The sequence below is a fragment of the Arvicola amphibius genome, chromosome 10 (genome assembly GCF_903992535.2).
Source record: "Arvicola amphibius chromosome 10, mArvAmp1.2, whole genome shotgun sequence".
NCBI classification, from domain to species: Eukaryota; Metazoa; Chordata; class Mammalia; order Rodentia; family Cricetidae; genus Arvicola; species Arvicola amphibius.
In genome coordinates this window covers 62,764,918-62,783,993 of record NC_052056.1, presented here as the reverse complement: position 1 = coordinate 62,783,993, position 19,076 = coordinate 62,764,918, and the positions used below count along the sequence as shown (strand labels likewise).

The 19,076-nt window shown below is 43.7% G+C and overlaps 1 protein-coding gene and 1 pseudogene across 4 annotated transcripts in view; one reads left to right on the top strand and one right to left on the bottom strand.

The window, feature by feature from the left end:
• Nucleotides 1–19,076, bottom strand: part of Acap2 (ArfGAP with coiled-coil, ankyrin repeat and PH domains 2) — a 117,872-nt gene that overhangs the window by 63,205 nt on the left and 35,591 nt on the right. For all 4 annotated transcript variants that reach the window (XM_038345048.1, XM_038345049.1, XM_038345050.1 and 1 more), the window contains exons 2-4: nucleotides 9,791–9,848; nucleotides 2,000–2,119; nucleotides 1,198–1,251 (exon numbers count right to left, since the gene is read on the bottom strand). In XM_038345048.1, coding sequence (XP_038200976.1) covers nucleotides 1,198–1,251; nucleotides 2,000–2,119; nucleotides 9,791–9,848 — 232 coding nt within the window. The remainder of the gene's footprint in view (nucleotides 1–1,197; nucleotides 1,252–1,999; nucleotides 2,120–9,790; nucleotides 9,849–19,076) is intronic.
• LOC119824959 lies at nucleotides 4,350–5,148 on the top strand (annotated as a pseudogene).

Here is a 19,076-nt window from a genome sequence, read left to right as displayed (position 1 = left end):
AATTTATTTAAAACATCTTAATACAGAACTGTATACACATACATACAAACACTATTACCAACTTCTGGACCTTATGGCATGCATTACTGAAATTAGAATTTATTTCATAATGTATTTCATAAGACCTGGTAAGCAGGTCTATCTGCACCACGCTGAACAACTTCTCATTAATTACACCCAGAAGACAAATACAGTAGTTCACATTATCTCCCTCAACCTAAATCTTTTTATCTCAAAAAGTTACTAAAGAAATCAATGGTAACAAATGATTTATATAATACTTCAACTCCAAGTGACTATTGCATACTGAAAAGATATTTAGGGAAATAGATACATACATAAATATGTATGCTCTAAGCTTCTGCAACATAAGAAAAAGTGATCTTCTGTGAGACTGGATCCAACACCAGAACAAGTGAACACTTATGTGATTACCAAGTATATACTAAATCCAAAATACCTCCTAGGACTGCAGAAATTAGACTATAGACTATGTCAGGATGTTTTCAGGGGCTGGAGAGATGGCTCAGTGGTTAAGAGCACTGGTTGCCTCTCCAGAACACTCAGGTTTGATTCCCAACACCCAACAAACAGTGGTTCACAACCATCTTTAGCGCCAGTTGTCCCAGGGGGTCTGGTGCCTTCCTCTGACCTCTGCGGGTACCAGGCATGCACACACATGTAGGCAAAACACTGATACACATGAAATACAGATAAAAATAAATGCATCTTTTTTTTTGAGGCAGAGAGTTTCACCTGCCCATTTTTGAAACAGCTAACAACTCAAACAACACTGATATATAACTTCAGCCACAGTAAGACCAGCCCAGTCCCCCCCATACCACGAAAACACTGCACACAACTCAAAGTGGAAAAATAACTTTAATGGGTATTATTTTATGATATTGAGTTTATTATGGGGAGTATCATTTTCTGCAGTGGTGAAGGCACTGGGAAACTGTCCACACTCCAGTAATAACCATGACTCATACAAGCCATGCTCATTGAGCACAGTGGGAAGAGACTTATTATGCTAGAACTGGAAATGAAGCGGACCCACTTCCCTTCTTCCCCGCCACACACACCTATGGTGGTTTTTATTTCCACCCTAATATAAGACCAATCAAGTCATCTCATAAAAGACTGCCACTCAAGAGTGTCCACAATCATGGCATTCGCCTACTCACTGATACTTACTGTGTGAAAATTTATCATTTCTTGAAGACTGTCAGAAAACTTGGTCAAACTTGTCTGTAAGGAAGAAATCAAAGGAAAATCAAGTCACTTGCAAGCTACTAAAATAAGTCACAAAAATATTACTTAGCATTTACTCTGACAAAACTCAGGTTAGCCTGTAAACGATAACACTTACTTCCAAGGACAACCTCAATAACTCACAGGATCTGCAGAGGTCGTGTCTACCACAAGTCTGCATGTGATAACATGTTAAACTGCCCCATCGGCAACATGCGATCCTAAAGGTTTGATAGCATCAACAGTGTGCCTGTAAGCAACTATGGATCACTAATTATCACAACATACCTGTTTCTTCCCAATCTAGTTTTCACATGAAAGAAACATCAGTAGCACTACAGAGCACAACAGGGATATAAGCTAACCCGGGGCCACGGCCAGCCAGAGGCAATGCAGCTCCGGCACACAGCTGGGTCCTGTTCTGATCTGAGTAGGTTAATATTCACCCACTGGCGACCTGATTCTGCTCGTGACCACTGCCTGCTCAGCTCACCTGTCTGCATGGAAACCTCAAGTCTGTGAAGCGAGGTTACGGCAGTGATGCTAAGTATGCACAAAAGAAACCAAACTTTAACATATTACTACCTTAAAACAGAGAGCTGTGGAACACGGCTCCAAGGAATGGCAGCCTTCTACTCTGGCTCAGCTCGCTCTAACCAGTAATCGGTAGATTAACACATGATCATATAATCATAAGGCATTCTGTCACACTCATCACTTTACCTGTAATCTCTGTGATACCAACCTCAACGACAGCGTCATTGCTAGAATACTGTGCCAGGTCTCGAATCCCATTCATGAACTGTTTATTTGCAACACAGAAGGCTTTGCCAGTGTCAATCATCGCAATACAGAGCTTCACAAGCTGAAAAAGAAGACAAGGTCAGAAGGGAAGTGAATGTAGATGGGCCTTAGTCGAACAAGTGTTAGCAGTTACACATGAGTTAGCCTACTCGATACAGATCCTATTTCATCAATAAGTAGAGTATTGAAAGACATTCTCCTTTGCCTTAGAAGGTAAATTCACAGGAAGAGTGACAGCAAAAGTTGGCCTGTTATGACCCAAAGGCTGTGTGACAACACACCATTCCTCTCTAGCACATCACATTCAAATCCATAATTTAAGCCCATAAGTATTTATTAAATCCTCCTAGAAGAGGGGCTAGGGATGGAGCTCAGTGGTAGAGCACTCGCCTACATGTGAGTTCAGTTTTACCCTAGAAGGAAGAGAAGGTGAGTGGGCAGCAGTGTGATAAAAATATAGCTATACTTTTCAGCTGTGGTTACTGGAGAAAAGCACATAAACCAGCACTGTAAGTTAGCCACGTAGCTCAGGCTCGCCCCATCAGAGCAGACCTACGAAATGACTAACCAGCCTCACTGGAAACTACTAGGAAAAGAAGGGTTTCTCCAATGCCTGTGTTAAGCATTGATTACGGCCTCAGGACTGAGCCTGTATCAGCCTTTCCCTGTCCCCTTCCTCCTTCCCTCCTTCTCATCCTCTCTCCCTTCATCTCTCATTGTATCTTCATTGTGATTCATCCACGTGACATATGGGTGTGCTATATACATGCAGCATAATAAAATACCCAGAGAAGGCCAGTGCTAGGGGTGTGGCTGACTGTAGAGGTTGCCTAGCATGCAACAGACTCAAATCCAATCCCTGGCACCAAAAACAAAGACAATTAATAGTATCCAAAGCATATTTTAAAAAATCATATTTTTACAAGTACTAATATTTCAATAAAATACATGTATATTCTTTTGCATGCTTAGAAAATTTCTGCAAGAAATCAAAAGGAACTAGGTGGGTATACTCCTCCAGCAAAGGGGTCAGATGGCGAGCAGCTTTCACTGGGCACACTTCTCCTGCCTTTGAATTTTGTTCCAATTTGTTGAGTAATGTTACTCAACAAATTGAATATCAAAAATAATTAAATTGAAAGGAAAGGCTAATAGTATAGTACGGTTAAAACTGGATTTTCAGCTCAGTCTATTTAAATTCAAGTCCTAATGGCATTTAAGTGGATCTAGGTGACCTTAGCCTTAACAAACTTGCGAGGCTCCCTATATAATCATAACAATGGCACTGACCAACAGGAGGCCTCTATCCAGAGCCGCCACACAAAAATCCCAGCAAAGCCACCACAGGTGCTTGGTAGCTACCCAGCAGAGGTCGGCTTCCCTGTCAGCAAGGTTCCTGGCTGCTACTTGCTTCTGTTTTCACTTTATAAGAAACAAAAGAGAAGGCAGAGAAGGAAAAGTATAGAGGTGGCAGAAGGTTTGCACAGAAAAAGAGACTTTCATTACTGCAAAAGAACGAGCTGTTTCTAGACTAGGAGGAAGAAATAAAAACATTCCCACCAAGCAGTATGAGAGCACTGTGCCAGTCTTAGTGGTCAGCCACGCAGAGCCACAGTGGATCCACGCAGGGCCACAGAGGAGGCAGCGAGAGATCTATGATCTGTGAAGAGCACTGTGCCAATCTTAGTGGTCAGAAGAAGTGTCACAGAAGAGGTGACAATAGACCTGTGACCTGTGAAGAGCACTACAATAGTCTCAGCCATGCAAGGCCACAGCAGAGCCACAGAGGAGGCAGTGAGAGACCTGCGATCTGTGAAGAGCACTACAATAGTCTCAGCAGTCAGCCATGCAGGGCCACAGTGGATCCAGGCAGGGCCACAGTGGATCCACGCAGGGCCACAGAGGAGGCAGACAGAGACCTGTGATCTGTGAAGAGCACTGCACAGGGCCACAGCAGAGCCATGCAGGGACACTGAGGAGGCAGCAAGAAACCTGCATTCTGTTCTGGAGGGAAGAAACAGCATCTAGCGTTTCAGGAATCTGTAGCTTTACTAAACAAACTGTGACTTCTTTACAGACTCGGTATGGGGCAGATTGCATCATAAAGCTTCTGAAAAGGGGAATTCCACTTGGCATGGTGGTGGCTACAGCCCTAGCCTTCAGAGGCTGGGCCAAAAAAAAGAATTATTAGCATGGGGCTAAATTGACCTGCTTGAGAGGTTCAGGATGATGATGGGGAAGAAACTTGGGATTACACAGTATGGGGTCCAGCTAAATCGCCCCAGGTAGAGATGGGCCAGTCAGAAGAAGACACACTAGAAGGAACTCTCCCTCTCCTAGTCAGGACAGCAAGTCACCCACAACTACTCAGGAGTGAGGAGAATCCACACAAACCCCAGAATGCAGAGATCTGGGTCCCAGATGCCTCCAGCCTTAACATTTAATGATGAAGTGAGCGTGGTGTAAGAGGGCCGGACTCCAAGACAGACAATGGCCGCCAGGGACATCTTTTGAGTGAGTATGCTTTTTGGTCACCAGTGGGAGCAAGTTGCCCGCCAGGCACAAGGAAAGACTTTTTCTAACAAAGGCAGCCTAAGAAGTCTGCAAAATTCCATAGAGTGGACAGGTCATTTGCTTGTAAAATGTATACAAAAGGTTTCACACCCAGGCCCACCTAAAAGAACACCAAGAAGTCTGCACAGGGACAAAGTCATACAGCTGTGAGGTGCATAGGAAGTCACTCTTCTGTGCCCCTGGCTAAAAAAAACCAAAAAGGTTCACAGCAATGAAAGACCGTTTGTTTGCATGCTACTTGTGTGACAAAGTCTTCAAACACGAGTCTCACCTCAAAGACCACGACAGGAGACACAGGGAAGAGCCTTTTGTGTGTGGCTGTTGCGCCGAGGCATTTGGCACAAGGCATGAGAGACACGCACAGTGAAAGGAAGCAGCCACCAATGGTGCCATCCAGAGAGAGCGGAGCAGTCGCAGGGGGTAGCAATGGCCCCTGAAGCAAAGCAGCAGCTGGAGACCATCACCTGTGGCTGCGATGGGTCAGGACCGCTTGTCCGGGGAGCAGCAGGACACTGAGGTTGTAGACTGCAGGCCGTGAACACCTGCGACCGCTTTTGTGGCAACTTAGGGAGCGCTGTGCTGGCTGGACCTAAGGCGGTGCTCAGGCTGGGTGTTCTTAAAACTTCTCAGGGCAATTCTGTTTCTAAGAGCTCACCAGTTTCGGGACCTTTCAGGGCCCAGGATCAGTGCTCCCAGTAAGCCCACCTCCCTTTTGCCTGACTGTTTTTACATGAAAACTCCTGTGTCCAACTTAGGGCAAGCCACCTCTGTGCCATCTGTACTTAATTCCTCTGTTTGCCAGGCTTGTGAGCGCATGGCACAGGGTAACTGAACAAAATGATTTTCCAATCTTCTCAATGTCTGCGACTTACTGTCATTTTAATAACCGGGTAAGAGTATTTCATATAGAAGCTGGTGGTAACGACCAAGACACTGCACACAGCTGGAGATGCAGGATGCTGCTGGTTTTATATTTGTTCTGCGAAGGTCTTTTTTATATCAGTTTTTCACTGTTTCTGAGAACGAATGATGGTTGCTTTGCTGGAATGGTTCTTCATCATTGTGGTCAGTCCTGAACCCGGCTCACAGGCTTGTACCGTAGGGTTGGAGGGACCAGGATGCTGGTGGGCTAGGGCTGGGTTCTCAGAGTCTTCTCTTGTACAGTATTGCCACTCCCCACCAGCAAGCATTTGTGGGGTAGACCAGACGGGAGAAGGCAGGGCTCTTGGTCTCAGATACAAGGGTTTCACAGGTGTAAAAGTCCAAGATTTTCTATGTCAAAATCTTACTGATGCCAGAATTGGTTTGTATTTAAGATCAAGATAGGACAAGAAACAGAAATGTGTGGGCAGATGCGCCTGCTTTACAGACCGCAAGCTTTGGGGATGCTCCACGCCATACAATCACTCACACAGAAGATGCAATACGTTTACTTAGACCAGCGAAAGCCCTGTAGTGTACGAACAGCAGTGCTGGTCTTAGTGATTCCAGGGGAAAGACAGCTGCCCTGCTGGGGGCAGGAAGCACACTGGACCCACCTCTCATCTACAAGCAACAGACTTTTAACCAAATTCAAGGCTGTTGGACCAAATGTTTACGTGCCACGTTTATATTTCACTGCTGTTTACAGTTTTAAATAGAAGTTGATTGCCTTTTGTGTTCAAAAATCAATTACAAACTTTGTTTCAGGTGTGGATGTACCAATTGTTCTTTTTCTTTTTTTTTTTAAAGATTTATTTATTTATTATGTACACAGGGTTCAGCCTCCATGTATGCCTACAGGCCAGAAGAGGGCACCAGATCTCACAACAGGTGGTTGTGAGCCACCATGTGGTTGCTGGGAATTGAACTCAGGACCTCTGGAAGAACAGTCAGTGCTCTTAACCTCTGAGACAACTCTCTAGCCCCCCAATTGTTCTTTTAACCATTTTCATAGGGATAAACTGAAATGTCAACAGCTGTTTGGATTATATTTTGTAGCCAGTAGTGAACTCTGTAGATACTAGTTAGTTATTGTAGGATTTATATACTTGTAGAAAATGCCAACTTCAACATTTTAGTTTGGTTCTTAAGAGTTCTCTTCTTTTTAAAACATATATTAATTTCATTTTCTTAAAATAATCTAAGTCAGCCAGGCAATGGTGGTACATGCCTTTAATCCCAGTACTTAGGGGACAGAGGCAGGCTGATCTCTGTGAGTTCAAGGTCAGCCTGATCTTCCAGGACAGCCAGGGCTACACAAAGAAACCTTATCTCAGAAAAAAAAATAAATAATCTATCTAAGCTATCACAAACAAGCAGGACAGAAGGCCAGAGGCACAGGTGCCTAAAACAGAGTGGTACTGAGCCTGAGAACTAAGAGATGAGAACGTCAGAGAGTGGTGGGCTAGCAGCACTCTAGAGTTCAGAGACTACAGCCGCCACAGACATATGTGACAGCACCAGCACAGCCACCATCACAGGAGAATGGGCGCTAACAGGCAGAGTCTCACTGTAGTTGCCCAAGAGGAAAGGCTGGCTTGGTGATGTAGAAAGGGCAGAGATTTTGCCTATTAAATAGCAGTGATGGATAAAAATATAACTAAATAATAAAAAGCTAAAAAGATAGTTTTTACCTTCGTATAAATGTCAGCTTGGTCTAAAGTGTCAGCTGGTAGCCTAGCCTATTCGTCCAGCACTTTTTCACTAAAGGATTACTGTGTCATAGGCATTTGCCAGTTGATAGGAGCACAAACAACTCATTGCCTGGTAAGTGATCTCTCTCCTCTCCTCATTTCTCTCCTCCCATCCCCTCCCATTCCTTCCCCTCCACTTTCCTCCCCTCCCCCCCTCCTCTTCTGCTTGTCTGCTGTTTAAGACTGTCCGCCTCTCCGGGGAGCTGTCTGCTGCTGTTATTGCTAATTCAGAATTTACCACGTTGGGGCTGGAGGGATGGCTCGGCAGTTAAAAGCACTGGTTGCTCTTCCAGAGAGCATGAGTTCAGTTCCCACATGGTGGCTCACAGCCTTCTGTAACTCCAGATCCAGGGAATTCAACATCCTCTTCTTGCCTCCATGGGCACTAGGCACGCAAATGGTTCACAAACATGCTGCTAAAATAGCCACACACATAAGAAAGAAAATAAAAATACATAGCATTTGCCAGGCATGCCCAAGAACCATGCCAAGTGCTTTGCCCCGATAAAACAGCTCATGTTATTCTTAGGGTATCTCTGTGAGAGAGACGGATACTCTTACTCCCTTGGTTTGAAAAATAAGAAACCAAGGCCCAGAAATGCTGAGGAGTTTGCCCAAAACTATGTAACTTATAGTTACATGAGAGCCTAGTGCCAAACTAGGCAGCTCCAGGCTCTGTGCGCTCGAGCTCAAGACTCTGCTACAACCTAAAAATCATAATGTTGTCGAGTTTAAGTGAAAGTGCATTGAAGAAATGCAAGCAAAAAGGCCAGGAGTTTGGTGGAAACTGAGGAGAGATTTCACAGACAGGTACCAAGCACACCAAAGAAAAGATGCAGTAGAACCAGAAATCAGATCTAGATGGCAACTGTGAGACACCGTGATGCTGTGAACACCACTACACCTTCCAGGTGCACACCACCACAACGCCTTCCAGGTGCACACCACCACAACGCCTTCCAGGTGCACACCACCACAACGCCTTCCAGGTGCACACCACCACAACGCCTTCCAGGTGCACACCACCACAACGCCTTCCAGGTGCACACCACTACAACGCCTTCCAGGTGCACACCACCACAACGCCTTCCAGGTGCACACCACCACAACGCCTTCCAGGTGCATACCACCAGAACACCTTCCAGGTGCATACCACCAGAACGCCTTCCAGGTGCATACCTGGACCCATGAACAGAACCACTCAGGAGGACTACACAAGCCAAAACCAACTACTGATGGCATACAGCATATGCAAAATAACCATGCACTAGGTCACCAAACAAGTTTATTTGGTCACTGGTATGATTTACAATGATATCATAAGCAGAACTTATCCTGCACGATGTTATGAAAGCTGGGAACTGAAGGCACCACCCCTAAAAGTTCCTCACGTTGTCACTCTTCCTTAATCACCATCCCTTGTGAGCCTCAATTTCTGCTCTCTAAGACCCACAGCACCAAAAAGACAACAGCTCAAGAATCTGGACAGGTATGCTTATTTTATAGGGACTCGCGATCTTACCCGAGAGACACAGAAAGTAACTGTGGATTTTTGAGAAGAAAGGCAGGGGTCGGGGAACAATATTTTAAACACTATTAAGTTTTCACACTCTGGGTCCCCTTTGGTTAAGAAAGACTCTAGGATTCCAGTATTTTGATCATTTAAGATTCTCAGGGTCTTTGGGTTAAGTGTGACTGAGTCAGGACCTGCACTGCTCCGCCAAAAGATGACCGGGTGATGCCTATGTACCATAGGGTCTGAAAAGACTGCTTTACACGGTAATACCATTTAATTGTCCAACCGAAATCACTGTCAGGAGAGGAATTTAATCTGTGCACACGCCTGTCTCCAGGAATCTGGAGAGATATGATATCATCAAACAGCAGTAATGAAGGAAGTCTGAAGAAATGGGTCAAAAGCCATGCAGTTCTCATCCAAATGTTTCTGCCTGGTTCACAGCAGATAATGCTTCATGGACATACATCCAAAAACCATTGTCAGTAACAAAAGAGAAGATGGGAATCAGCGTGCACTTGCCTTATATAAGATATAACTGTACAACTGTTAAGTATTTTAAGTATTAGCTAGAATTAGCTTTAAAAGGGAATGAACACTTAAAATTTTATTTGTATTTGATTTACATCTAGGATTTACAACTAAATTTACAACTAGGATCATAAGCTTATATATAAAACCCACCAAGTATCAGAAGTGATAAATGAGATATTTTGATGGAGAGGACAGGAATAAACTTCTAACTAAAGGAACCTCTGTGGCTTCTGAAGTCAGATGTGGACACAAATCCTTGTTCTGACAATTGAACAGGCAAGCTACCTTCTGTCTCTAGGCTTCATTTCCTTCTGTGTCCAATCAGGAGGACAGCACCTACTCACACAGCGATCCCAGTGACATAAACCAACTCCGATTGAAGGCACTACCCGTTCACTAGGGAAAATAAGAATGAATGTTTTTCAGAGTTTACCTTATCGAGTTTTAGTTCCAGCTCCGCCACATCTCCCTCAACTTCTTCCAAAGCAGCCCTAGGAAAATTGAACATAAAGTCAGTTAGTTTATTACTCTTGAAAAATAATTTTCCATTCCAAGTGAAGACATAGATATGAATATCCTTTATATAAATTTAATGATCATGCAATGCCACAGATAATTTAGGTTAAGCCAACAAGAAAATACATTAGGCAAACTTATTTCAACATTTATTTTTAATTACATGTAATTATGTATGTCTGAATGTGGTTTGTGCACACACACACAAGCGCCCACAGAGGCCAGCGGTATCAGATCCTCTGAAGTAGAAGTTGGGACAGTTGAGGCTTCTGATGCCATGAAGGGAACCGAACCCAGGTCCCGCAGAAGAGGAGCAAGTGGTCTTAATACCAAGCCATCTTACTGTTCCCAGGCTAACTTACGGTTCAAATTAATAACAGTATTCTGAACTGTTTGTGTTTTAAAAAATGAATTAAGAGTATGTAAGCAAGATACCAGAAAATACAGAAAGGACACATTAATCAAATAAAATCATCCAAAAGCCTACTTTCAAAAAGAAAAATAGAGTAAAACATTTTAATAGTTGGGCCTTAACTGACTCTGATTTATAGATAGTGACGTATATGAAACCAAAGAGCAATGCACTAACAGTCAAAGGGACTTTTATTATGAGAAACAGCTCAGAAAGATCACTTTTCTCCTGTCAATATAATTTTAATATAGGAAAATCAGCACAGATTAGGTCGCACAAAAAGAAGAAAGTACGCAGTGAGCCAGATGCTCTTAACGACAAAGAGAAAGCAGCTGAGGCCACAAGGCCACACTCCAAATGAAGCAGCTGCAATTAGAATGTTTTAAGGGTAAGATTTTACACTAAAAATGGTGTGTAATAAACACAAGTTACACGTGTTCTCTGTGTGTGCTGGCCACAGGATCCCAACCCGTAGGCATGCCGACGTTCCAACACAGAGCTCCAGCCACAGTCCCCACGCCAGTTCCGTATACCTACTGATGTCCTAGCCATTTTCCAACCGTTATTTTAAAAACTAATCAAATTTTGTTTTAATTGGATAGTAATGAGAGACTACCTCCTTTTTCTCAAGCAATGGACCAAACAAAAGACAACCAGGATATAAACCCTATTTCCTATTTCCATAAATACCCTGGGTGACCTTTGAATAAATACTTTATCAGTTCCATCTAAGGACACACATTTTTAAAGCTTCTAAATCTCCAAGATTTAAAAAAAAACCTGTGAGGGGGGCTGGAGAGATGGCTCAGAGGTTAAGAGCATTGCCTGCTCTTCCAAAGGTCCTGAGTTCAATTCCCAGCAACCACATGGTGGCTCACAACCATCTGTAATGAGGTCTGGTGCCCTCTTCTGGCCTGCAGACATACAAACAGACAGAATATTGTATGCATAATAAATAAATAAATAAATAAATAAATAAATAAATAAATAAATATTAAAAAATAAAAAGCCTGTGAGTTATTCAGTAAACATGCGCCATTATAACTGAGATCATCTTGCATATGCTTCAAGAACACAGGAGGCGGCAAATACACAGCACAGAAGCCAGGACGCTTCTTCCTGGCCGACACGCTGGCCGTGGTCTTCAAGTGTTGTCGTTCCCTCAGCCTGGGAAAGATAATCCTCACCTACCCATCATTTAAACTCACTGCACACCTGAGCGCAAATAGACCCATCTCTATGAGGAGGACTGCAACTGACTCAAAACTAAGATGTCCAACAGCCAGAAAAATCTAGATAACTGACAGCCTCTTTAGGGAAGGGGGCAAGTTCTTAAAAGAGGCTGCAAGGCATGCTGGGAATCCCAGCACTCAGGGATTGTAGAGAAGGATTTGCATTCTAAGTACACCTCTGGGTAAGCTCAGCATTTTCAACAGTGCTACATTTATTCAGACAACTCCCTAAGAAGTGGCTTCCTTTGGGACTTGTCCCTCCCTCGCTCTACTGCATGACAAAGGCCCCTGAGTCCACAGCACACCCGGTGCACTTCTCTGCCACTGTCACTTCTCTGGCAGTCTGAGCTGTCCCCAGCAGCGCAGACACTCAGAGATCTGCTAAGTCCAGGAGCAAGCGCATTAGCTCTGACTTTCTGGACTTCGTTTACAATTGAACCTTTTACCTTAACTAAATTTTCAAATTATTGGTTAAAATGAGCAGCATTAGATTTAATTAAATCACTAGTCTCTTCTAAACATATACTTACAGACTGATAAGATTTTATATATTATTCAATCTTATTTCGTTGTGTAATACATTTCACTGATAATACATTTCTCTATCAAATGCATAGATGTGTTAAGGTTGGTGCTGGCTGAGTGTTCTGTAGTCCCAGCTACTGAGAATGAGGCAGGAAAATAGAGCCCAGGGGTCCATATCAGCAGGGTAACAGAGCAAGACCATTAAAATAAAGTATAAATAAATAAACATGTAAAGAGGGAGAGGAGGAAGGGGAGGGGCTGTAAGGACCGGTTCAGTAAGAGATTGTCCCAGTCATCAGCCACAGTGTGACAAACACAGGCAGCTTCTCCTCTTCACTCCACCCTATGTCTTCAGCTGAGTTCTGGTTCCCTTTTCACTATTGTAAAAGAACCATTCTGAATCATGTACTTGAAGAAAAATAATAAGCAAATTTATACAGCCTTTGTAACTCTCCCAGATACTACAAAGTATTAAAATTTTTAAGTGCAAGTCATTAAAATGGTCAAAATTAAAGGCTCCATTTCTTCCATAGTTTAAAATTTAATGTTAAAAAAAAATTCAAGATGGTTGTGGGGATGACTCATTGGGAAAGCAGTTGCTTTGTATGCTTAAACACCGGAGATTGATCCTCAGAGCCCACATAAAAATGCCAGGAGTGATGGTACACACTGTAACCCCAGCATGGGTAGGTGTGGAGACTCACTGGGCAGCCAGAGAGAAAGTCTATCTCCCAAGGGGGTGGACAGCTTTCCTGGGGGTGACACCCAACATCACCCTCCAGCCTACATGCACATATATGCACAAGCAAATACATGTGCATGCATATGTTCCTACACACATGAATACACACACACATTCTCCCACTTTTTAAAACAATCAAACTTGGTCTGTTGCTCGGGGTTAGAGTGCTGTTTGCTAGAAAGTGCAAGTAAGGACTCTGGGTTCCATCCCAGTTTGTTTGTTTTGTTTTGTTTTGTTTTAACAAGCCCCCCCCCCCCTCATTTTATTGTTAGGTTTTAAAGTTGCTGGGTTTGGGAAGAAATACGGGGCAAGTATTGAACTAAGGGCCTGTGCATGCCATATAGGCATTTCACCACCAAGCTACATTTCTCAGCCTCTACAGCTGTTAAATGGAAAAGAAAAGGACAAGGAGAGAAAAATCACAGAGGTCAGGTAAGTCTGGGTCATTCATAGCTCACTCCATAAAGCCAAGAAGCTCAAACAGCTCTTACATTGCTATTATATTTATTTACTCAGTGTGTCTGTGTGTCTAAAGCTGGTTATGGTGACATACCTATAATCCCAGCATTCAGGAGGCTGAGACAAGAGGACCTCTCAAATTCAAGGTCAACCTGGCTACCTCTTTTTTTTTTTTTTTTTTTTTTTTGGCAAAGCAACAACACCCTTCACTTCAACTCTGGCAATATCCTTACAATGGATTAGTCAAACTAGGTCACACAATTATGCAATGAAAAGGGCAGGAACAAGATATTCAAGATCACTAATAAGCACACAAATGTCCTCCGACAATTAAAGGCAGACTGGAGACTCCAAGCCTTGACTACCTGCTAGGGAGATATCAAACATAAAGTAATGATAAATACTCAAAACACTGTACAGGGTTGGGAGGAAGCTCATTAATAAAGTACTTCACTATCATGAGCAAGGCCCTGGACAGGATCCCAACACCACCCACAAAAACACTCACACATGTATGTCTGTGTATGCATGCATATAATGTACGGATTTTGAAACTAACATTTGTAGCTCTTGTTTGGTAGAGTAGCTCTATTCCAATAAAGGGCATACATGAGTATTTATACTCTGAAGAATTGCTGTGTGCTACGGTTAAATATCACCCTCCAGGCCAACTTCCTCTTTGAGCGCAACAGTCCTTTCCAACTTGAGCAATACTGGACTATTCTCTGCAAAGAAAGAACAATGGCCGGATCAAGGACAGCTCACTGATCCAAAGGCAGCCCCGTGGCTAATGGCAAAAAAGAGTGACACAAAGTCCCCCCAGTAAGACAGCTCCCCATGACAATGAACATAAACCATGGAAAGCCATTTCTTAAAAAGAAATTTCTCACTAAAGCATTCCTATCATGATTCCTATCCAGATCCGCTCTAGCGGAGCTCTGTGAAGTCTCTATATTGAGAGACCCGGAATGGGGCTTTTATAAACGCAGAATTTGTAACCAACTAGCTATATAAACCATTCCATCTATAAAACACAGACCACAAGGTCTACTGTAGAAAATGCGTCCCATTTTGAAGACTTTGTGAAAATTTTAGCAGCTGGTGACGACACCTACACGGCAGGCTGAGGACACAGCCAAGGTCTCCCAACCTCAGGCCAAGGACTCTGGCATGACGGTTTGGCATTCAGAACCCCTCAGAGCCCAGCAAACACAGGAAAACCCATGCTGAAGTCAGAACAAAAGCGAGCCAGGGCTCGGCACACGAGGTCAATCCCCAGGCACTACAAATCATAGAGTTGCCTTGAAACTTTTTTTTAAGTCCCAATGAATGGAATTAAAAGGTCTGCCTTCCCCAATTATCTTAGGAAAGCCTTATTTCCTCCAACTGGAACCAACCAACCTGCAGGCTCCACGAGAAACTCTAAAATGAGAAAGAAAAAATGAAGTAAAAGCGATGTCAACAAATATGAACCCCTACAGAATATGTGAAGCTCCTCAGTCTCCACTCCATCACCCATAAAAGATGCAGATCAGCCTGGGTGCGCCTGCAGTATTATTCTAAGATCTAAAGTTCTGTTACAATAGCATTCAAAACAAATCCAAAATCTAAATTGATTCTCTTTTTCCAAAGCAAGATTTCCTTCAAGCTCTTGCTTGTGCTTTCAACAGGATTAGTTGACTGACTGAATGAATGAATGAAAAAAACAACTTATAAAATATAAAGTCTTTTCTGTATTAACAACTTCATTCTCCCGCAGAGTATCTAGCCTCTGTGTACATCATGTAACATAGGAATACAAAATGGTGGGATTTTTCAGTTGTTTGATGAACAATATTTTAGGAGGAACAGTTATATGCTTCATACAGATTACAAAATACCCTGCCACTCTCCCAAAGTAAAAATAATTTTTCAAAAGAAAGGGGTTGTAACTTAAAAAACATAGTTCTTTGCCTCTCAAGTCCTCGCCTGACACCATCATCCACAGTGAAACCTCAGGAGATGGGGAAGAACACAGTCTAAACCGCAAGCAAGCCAACGTACAGAGAGGAACACAGCAGCTGTTCAGGAGAAGAGGACCTCATCCTCCAGCCATTACCCAAGCATCAATCACTCGGTAAATCCCAACTCACAACTATAAAATAAAATAAAAAATAAAGGCTGAGCTTGTGTTTATTATCTAGACTATTCTATTCTGCACAGCCAAGCTGGATGGAAGGAGAAGGAGATACACAGGGGCTTTGCCCCCAGGATTCCACTTCTCCCCAGGACAGGCAAGTGACTTCTCAGCCACACCTGGCATTTCCTCTGCGTGCAGACAGTAACTACGTCCAGTCCAGTAAGGTTTATCGTGAACAATGGCAAATATCCGCTATTGACAGGGCACCAACCTAAAGAGCCACGAGAGTCAGCTCCATCAGGTATGAGGTTATCTTATTTTCCCTCCTCATAAAACTCAAAACTAGTTCAGGAAAGTATTCGCACGTTTTCTTCCTCCCCTAAGAGCCTGTATTTCTTGTTCGGGGAGTTAGTGAATTCAAGCAGGTGAGATGCCAGGTTAATTACTGTGGGAGTTAACATCATGCCACAGGAAAAGGTGGCAAAAGAAAGCCCACTTGTTATGTGGGAATCAATGAGTCAGCAGTGACAACCGTGAGCTGTCCTTCCACCTGACAGGGTCTGAAGGAGAACGAAGGGAATAAAGGGAAGTGGTCTAACAGAGGAAAGAGAATGTTTAAGGGAAACACACAAACACAGGCTATATACGGCTGCCTGCAATTGAGCCCAGACACAAAAGCAAAAAGAGTCTTCTGTCTTAACATCACACATGCACTGCACGGGCAAACTTCCTTCAGAAGAAACTTTTTAAGTTAACGCTCTACAAGGTCACTCTACTCCCAAGAACTATGGGGCTTGACAGGAAAACTATCAGGTTTGGAGCACTGCATAATGAGATTAAATCAAATTTACCCAAGGACCTCAGATTCAGTGCTTACATTATTACTGGAGGGTTTCATCAATAGCTTTAGAGAGCCCTATAGACATCACGGTTTAGAAAAGGCAAAGGTATTCCCATGTAGGAGGAATACCACGGCTGGTGGACTATCAGGATGACCGAGCAACCGAAAGCAGCTGTGACTGACACCCAACTCCAAAGGAGGAAGGAAGCAAGGAGGTGGCGGGGAGATGCTCCTAGGTCAGGCTGAGACAAAACTGCTGCTAAGAAGAGACACGGCTGCTCCCAAATGCCCTCTTCAGGTTAATGGCTGGTGATACACGGGACCGCCCGGGATCCTCCCAGGACTCATCACAGCAGGTTAGACAAAAACAAACTCAGCCCTTCGAGATTCTCTCCCTGACCCAGCAGAGGCTACTCCTACTCCACAGCCACAGCTACAACTTTTCAGGTTCCTCCATTAGCAAACACACCCCTAGGAACACCCAGTGACGAGAAGTCTACCTTCCGTCACCTGGCATTTTACAGTCTGCATTAGACCTTCGTACATCATGTTGTATTTATCACACGAGAAAAGCACAGAACTACAAAAAGAAAAAATTAAGAGGAAACGAGCAACAACCCCAAATCAAGAAACTGGAAGAAACCTTAGCAAATTACTGAATGATAAAACCTTTTAATGAAAATAAAACACCTATGCTTACAAAGGCGTATCACTCAGTATTGCATCTCCATTAAAAGCCTGTAATCTCACAGAGCTCAGAAGGGCACAGAACGACACATTAAAGAGCATAATAAAGAGGCAAGGTTTAAAGGCTATTTCATACTATGAACAACCTGGGATAGTAAACCGTGATGGGTGAAGAGATGGTGTGGGGGCAAAAGCATGAACTGCTCTGGCAGAAGACCTGAGCTCAGCTCCTCACACCCACATCAGGAGGCTCACAGCCAACTACAGCTACAGTTTCAAGGGATCCAGTGTCCTCTTCTGGACTCCTTGGTAGCGTGCACTTGCACGTGCACACTTCCACACACACGCATAATTTAGAAGTGAATGAAGTAACAACCGTGCTCACTTCAGACGGAGGGCCTGACACAGTATAACCGTAACTCGGTTATTGCTCAGTGTATCGAGACTGAGAGGTCCCTCAGACAGGAGCTCTCTTACCAGTCTATTCTAGTTCAGTTAGGGACCAAGCAAGTATCGTTCACTAAATGGAAAGACGCGTGGATGGGTGGATGATGTCTACGTGAATAAAACATTTTAAAACTGTGGGACTAGAGAGACAGCTTAGTGTTGAAGCACTTGACAAGCGTAAGACTGGCATTTGGATCCCCAGCAACCACATAAAAGCCATAAAGAAAATAGAAGGAAGGAGGAAGGAAAGAAGAAAGGAAGGAAGGAAGGAAGGAAGGAAGGAAGGAAGGAAGGAAGGAAGGAAGGAAGGAAGGAAAAAAGGAAGACGACAAACCATTCATGGAGCTAAGAAGAAAAAAGGAAGTCTGTCACCTTTCAGTACACAGGATTAATCTTTATGCCTGCATCCGGCCATTATGACACATGGGATTTTTGTTTGTCTGTTTTTTCAAAACAGGGTTTCTCTGTGCAACAGCCTTAGCTGTCCTGGTCTTTATTTTTTTAATATTTAGTTATTCATTCATTATGTATACAGTGTTCTGCCTGCAACCATGTGGTTGCTGGGAATTGAACTCAGGACCTCTGGAAGAGCAGCCAGTGCTCTTAACCTCTGAACCATCTCTCCAGCCCCCCCTGTCCTGGTCTTATAGACCAGGCAGGCATCAAGCTCACAGAGATCCGCCTGCCTCTTAAGGCTGGGATTAAAGGCGTGCACGGCCACCACCCGGCCACTCGGGATATTTTTCAGACTGAGCATGAGAAGTGTGTATAATGCTAGTACACAGGACGGTTCTGCACTTAAAAGCAGGCCTTAATGGGGATAAGACTCAGTGGATAAGGACTCATACTGTTCTTATAGAAGAACCAAGCTTAGTTCCCAGTACTCACACTAAATGCCCCTAAGGGACTGTAATTCCAACTCCAGGAGATGCGATGCCCTCTTCTGGCCTCCATGGGCACTGCACTAGAGTACAAATCTACACTCGGACACACACATACATATAATTATAAAAAGAATACATCTTTCCAAGTTGGAGAGACAGTGCGGTGTTTAAGAGCACGTCTTACTCTAGCAGAGGAACTGGAAAGCATCTCAGTCGGCAAAGTTTGCCTCGGGGGCACAGGATCTGGGTTTGAGCTCTAGTGTCCACATACAAAGTTAACAAAGGCAAGAGGCAGAGGCAGGCTGATCTCTGAGAGTCAGAGGCCAGGGCTACATACAGTCACCCTGTCTCAAAACAAATGACTTCTCAAATACCAGGTACACTCGTAATCAGAGAGAGACAGGAAGACCCCTGAGCTTGCCGGCCAGCCTGGCCTTGGCGAGCTCTAGGCCAGTGAGAGACCCTATTTCAAAATACAAGGTGGGTGGCCTCTACATGCATGCACATACATGCAGCTGCACATAAAGGAGCACACACACAACACACACACACACACACAATAATTGGGATGGGGATATGATCAATAACAGATGTTTGCTAGCATGTGTAAGACCCTGGGCTCAATCCCTACTGCCTCAACAAATTAAAGTTTAAAAAAAAAATTGGCATGATGATGCACACTTGTAACCCAGCACTTGGGATTCCAAGGAGAACACTGCAAGTTAGTTCAAAGCCAACATGAACTATATAATGAGACACTATGTCTCTCAGAGAGACACAAACACGAAGGAGTGAGCATGAGCACTGCAGGTCTCTGAGACAATGACCCCTGCCATCCTAAGGGAACCCAGACCG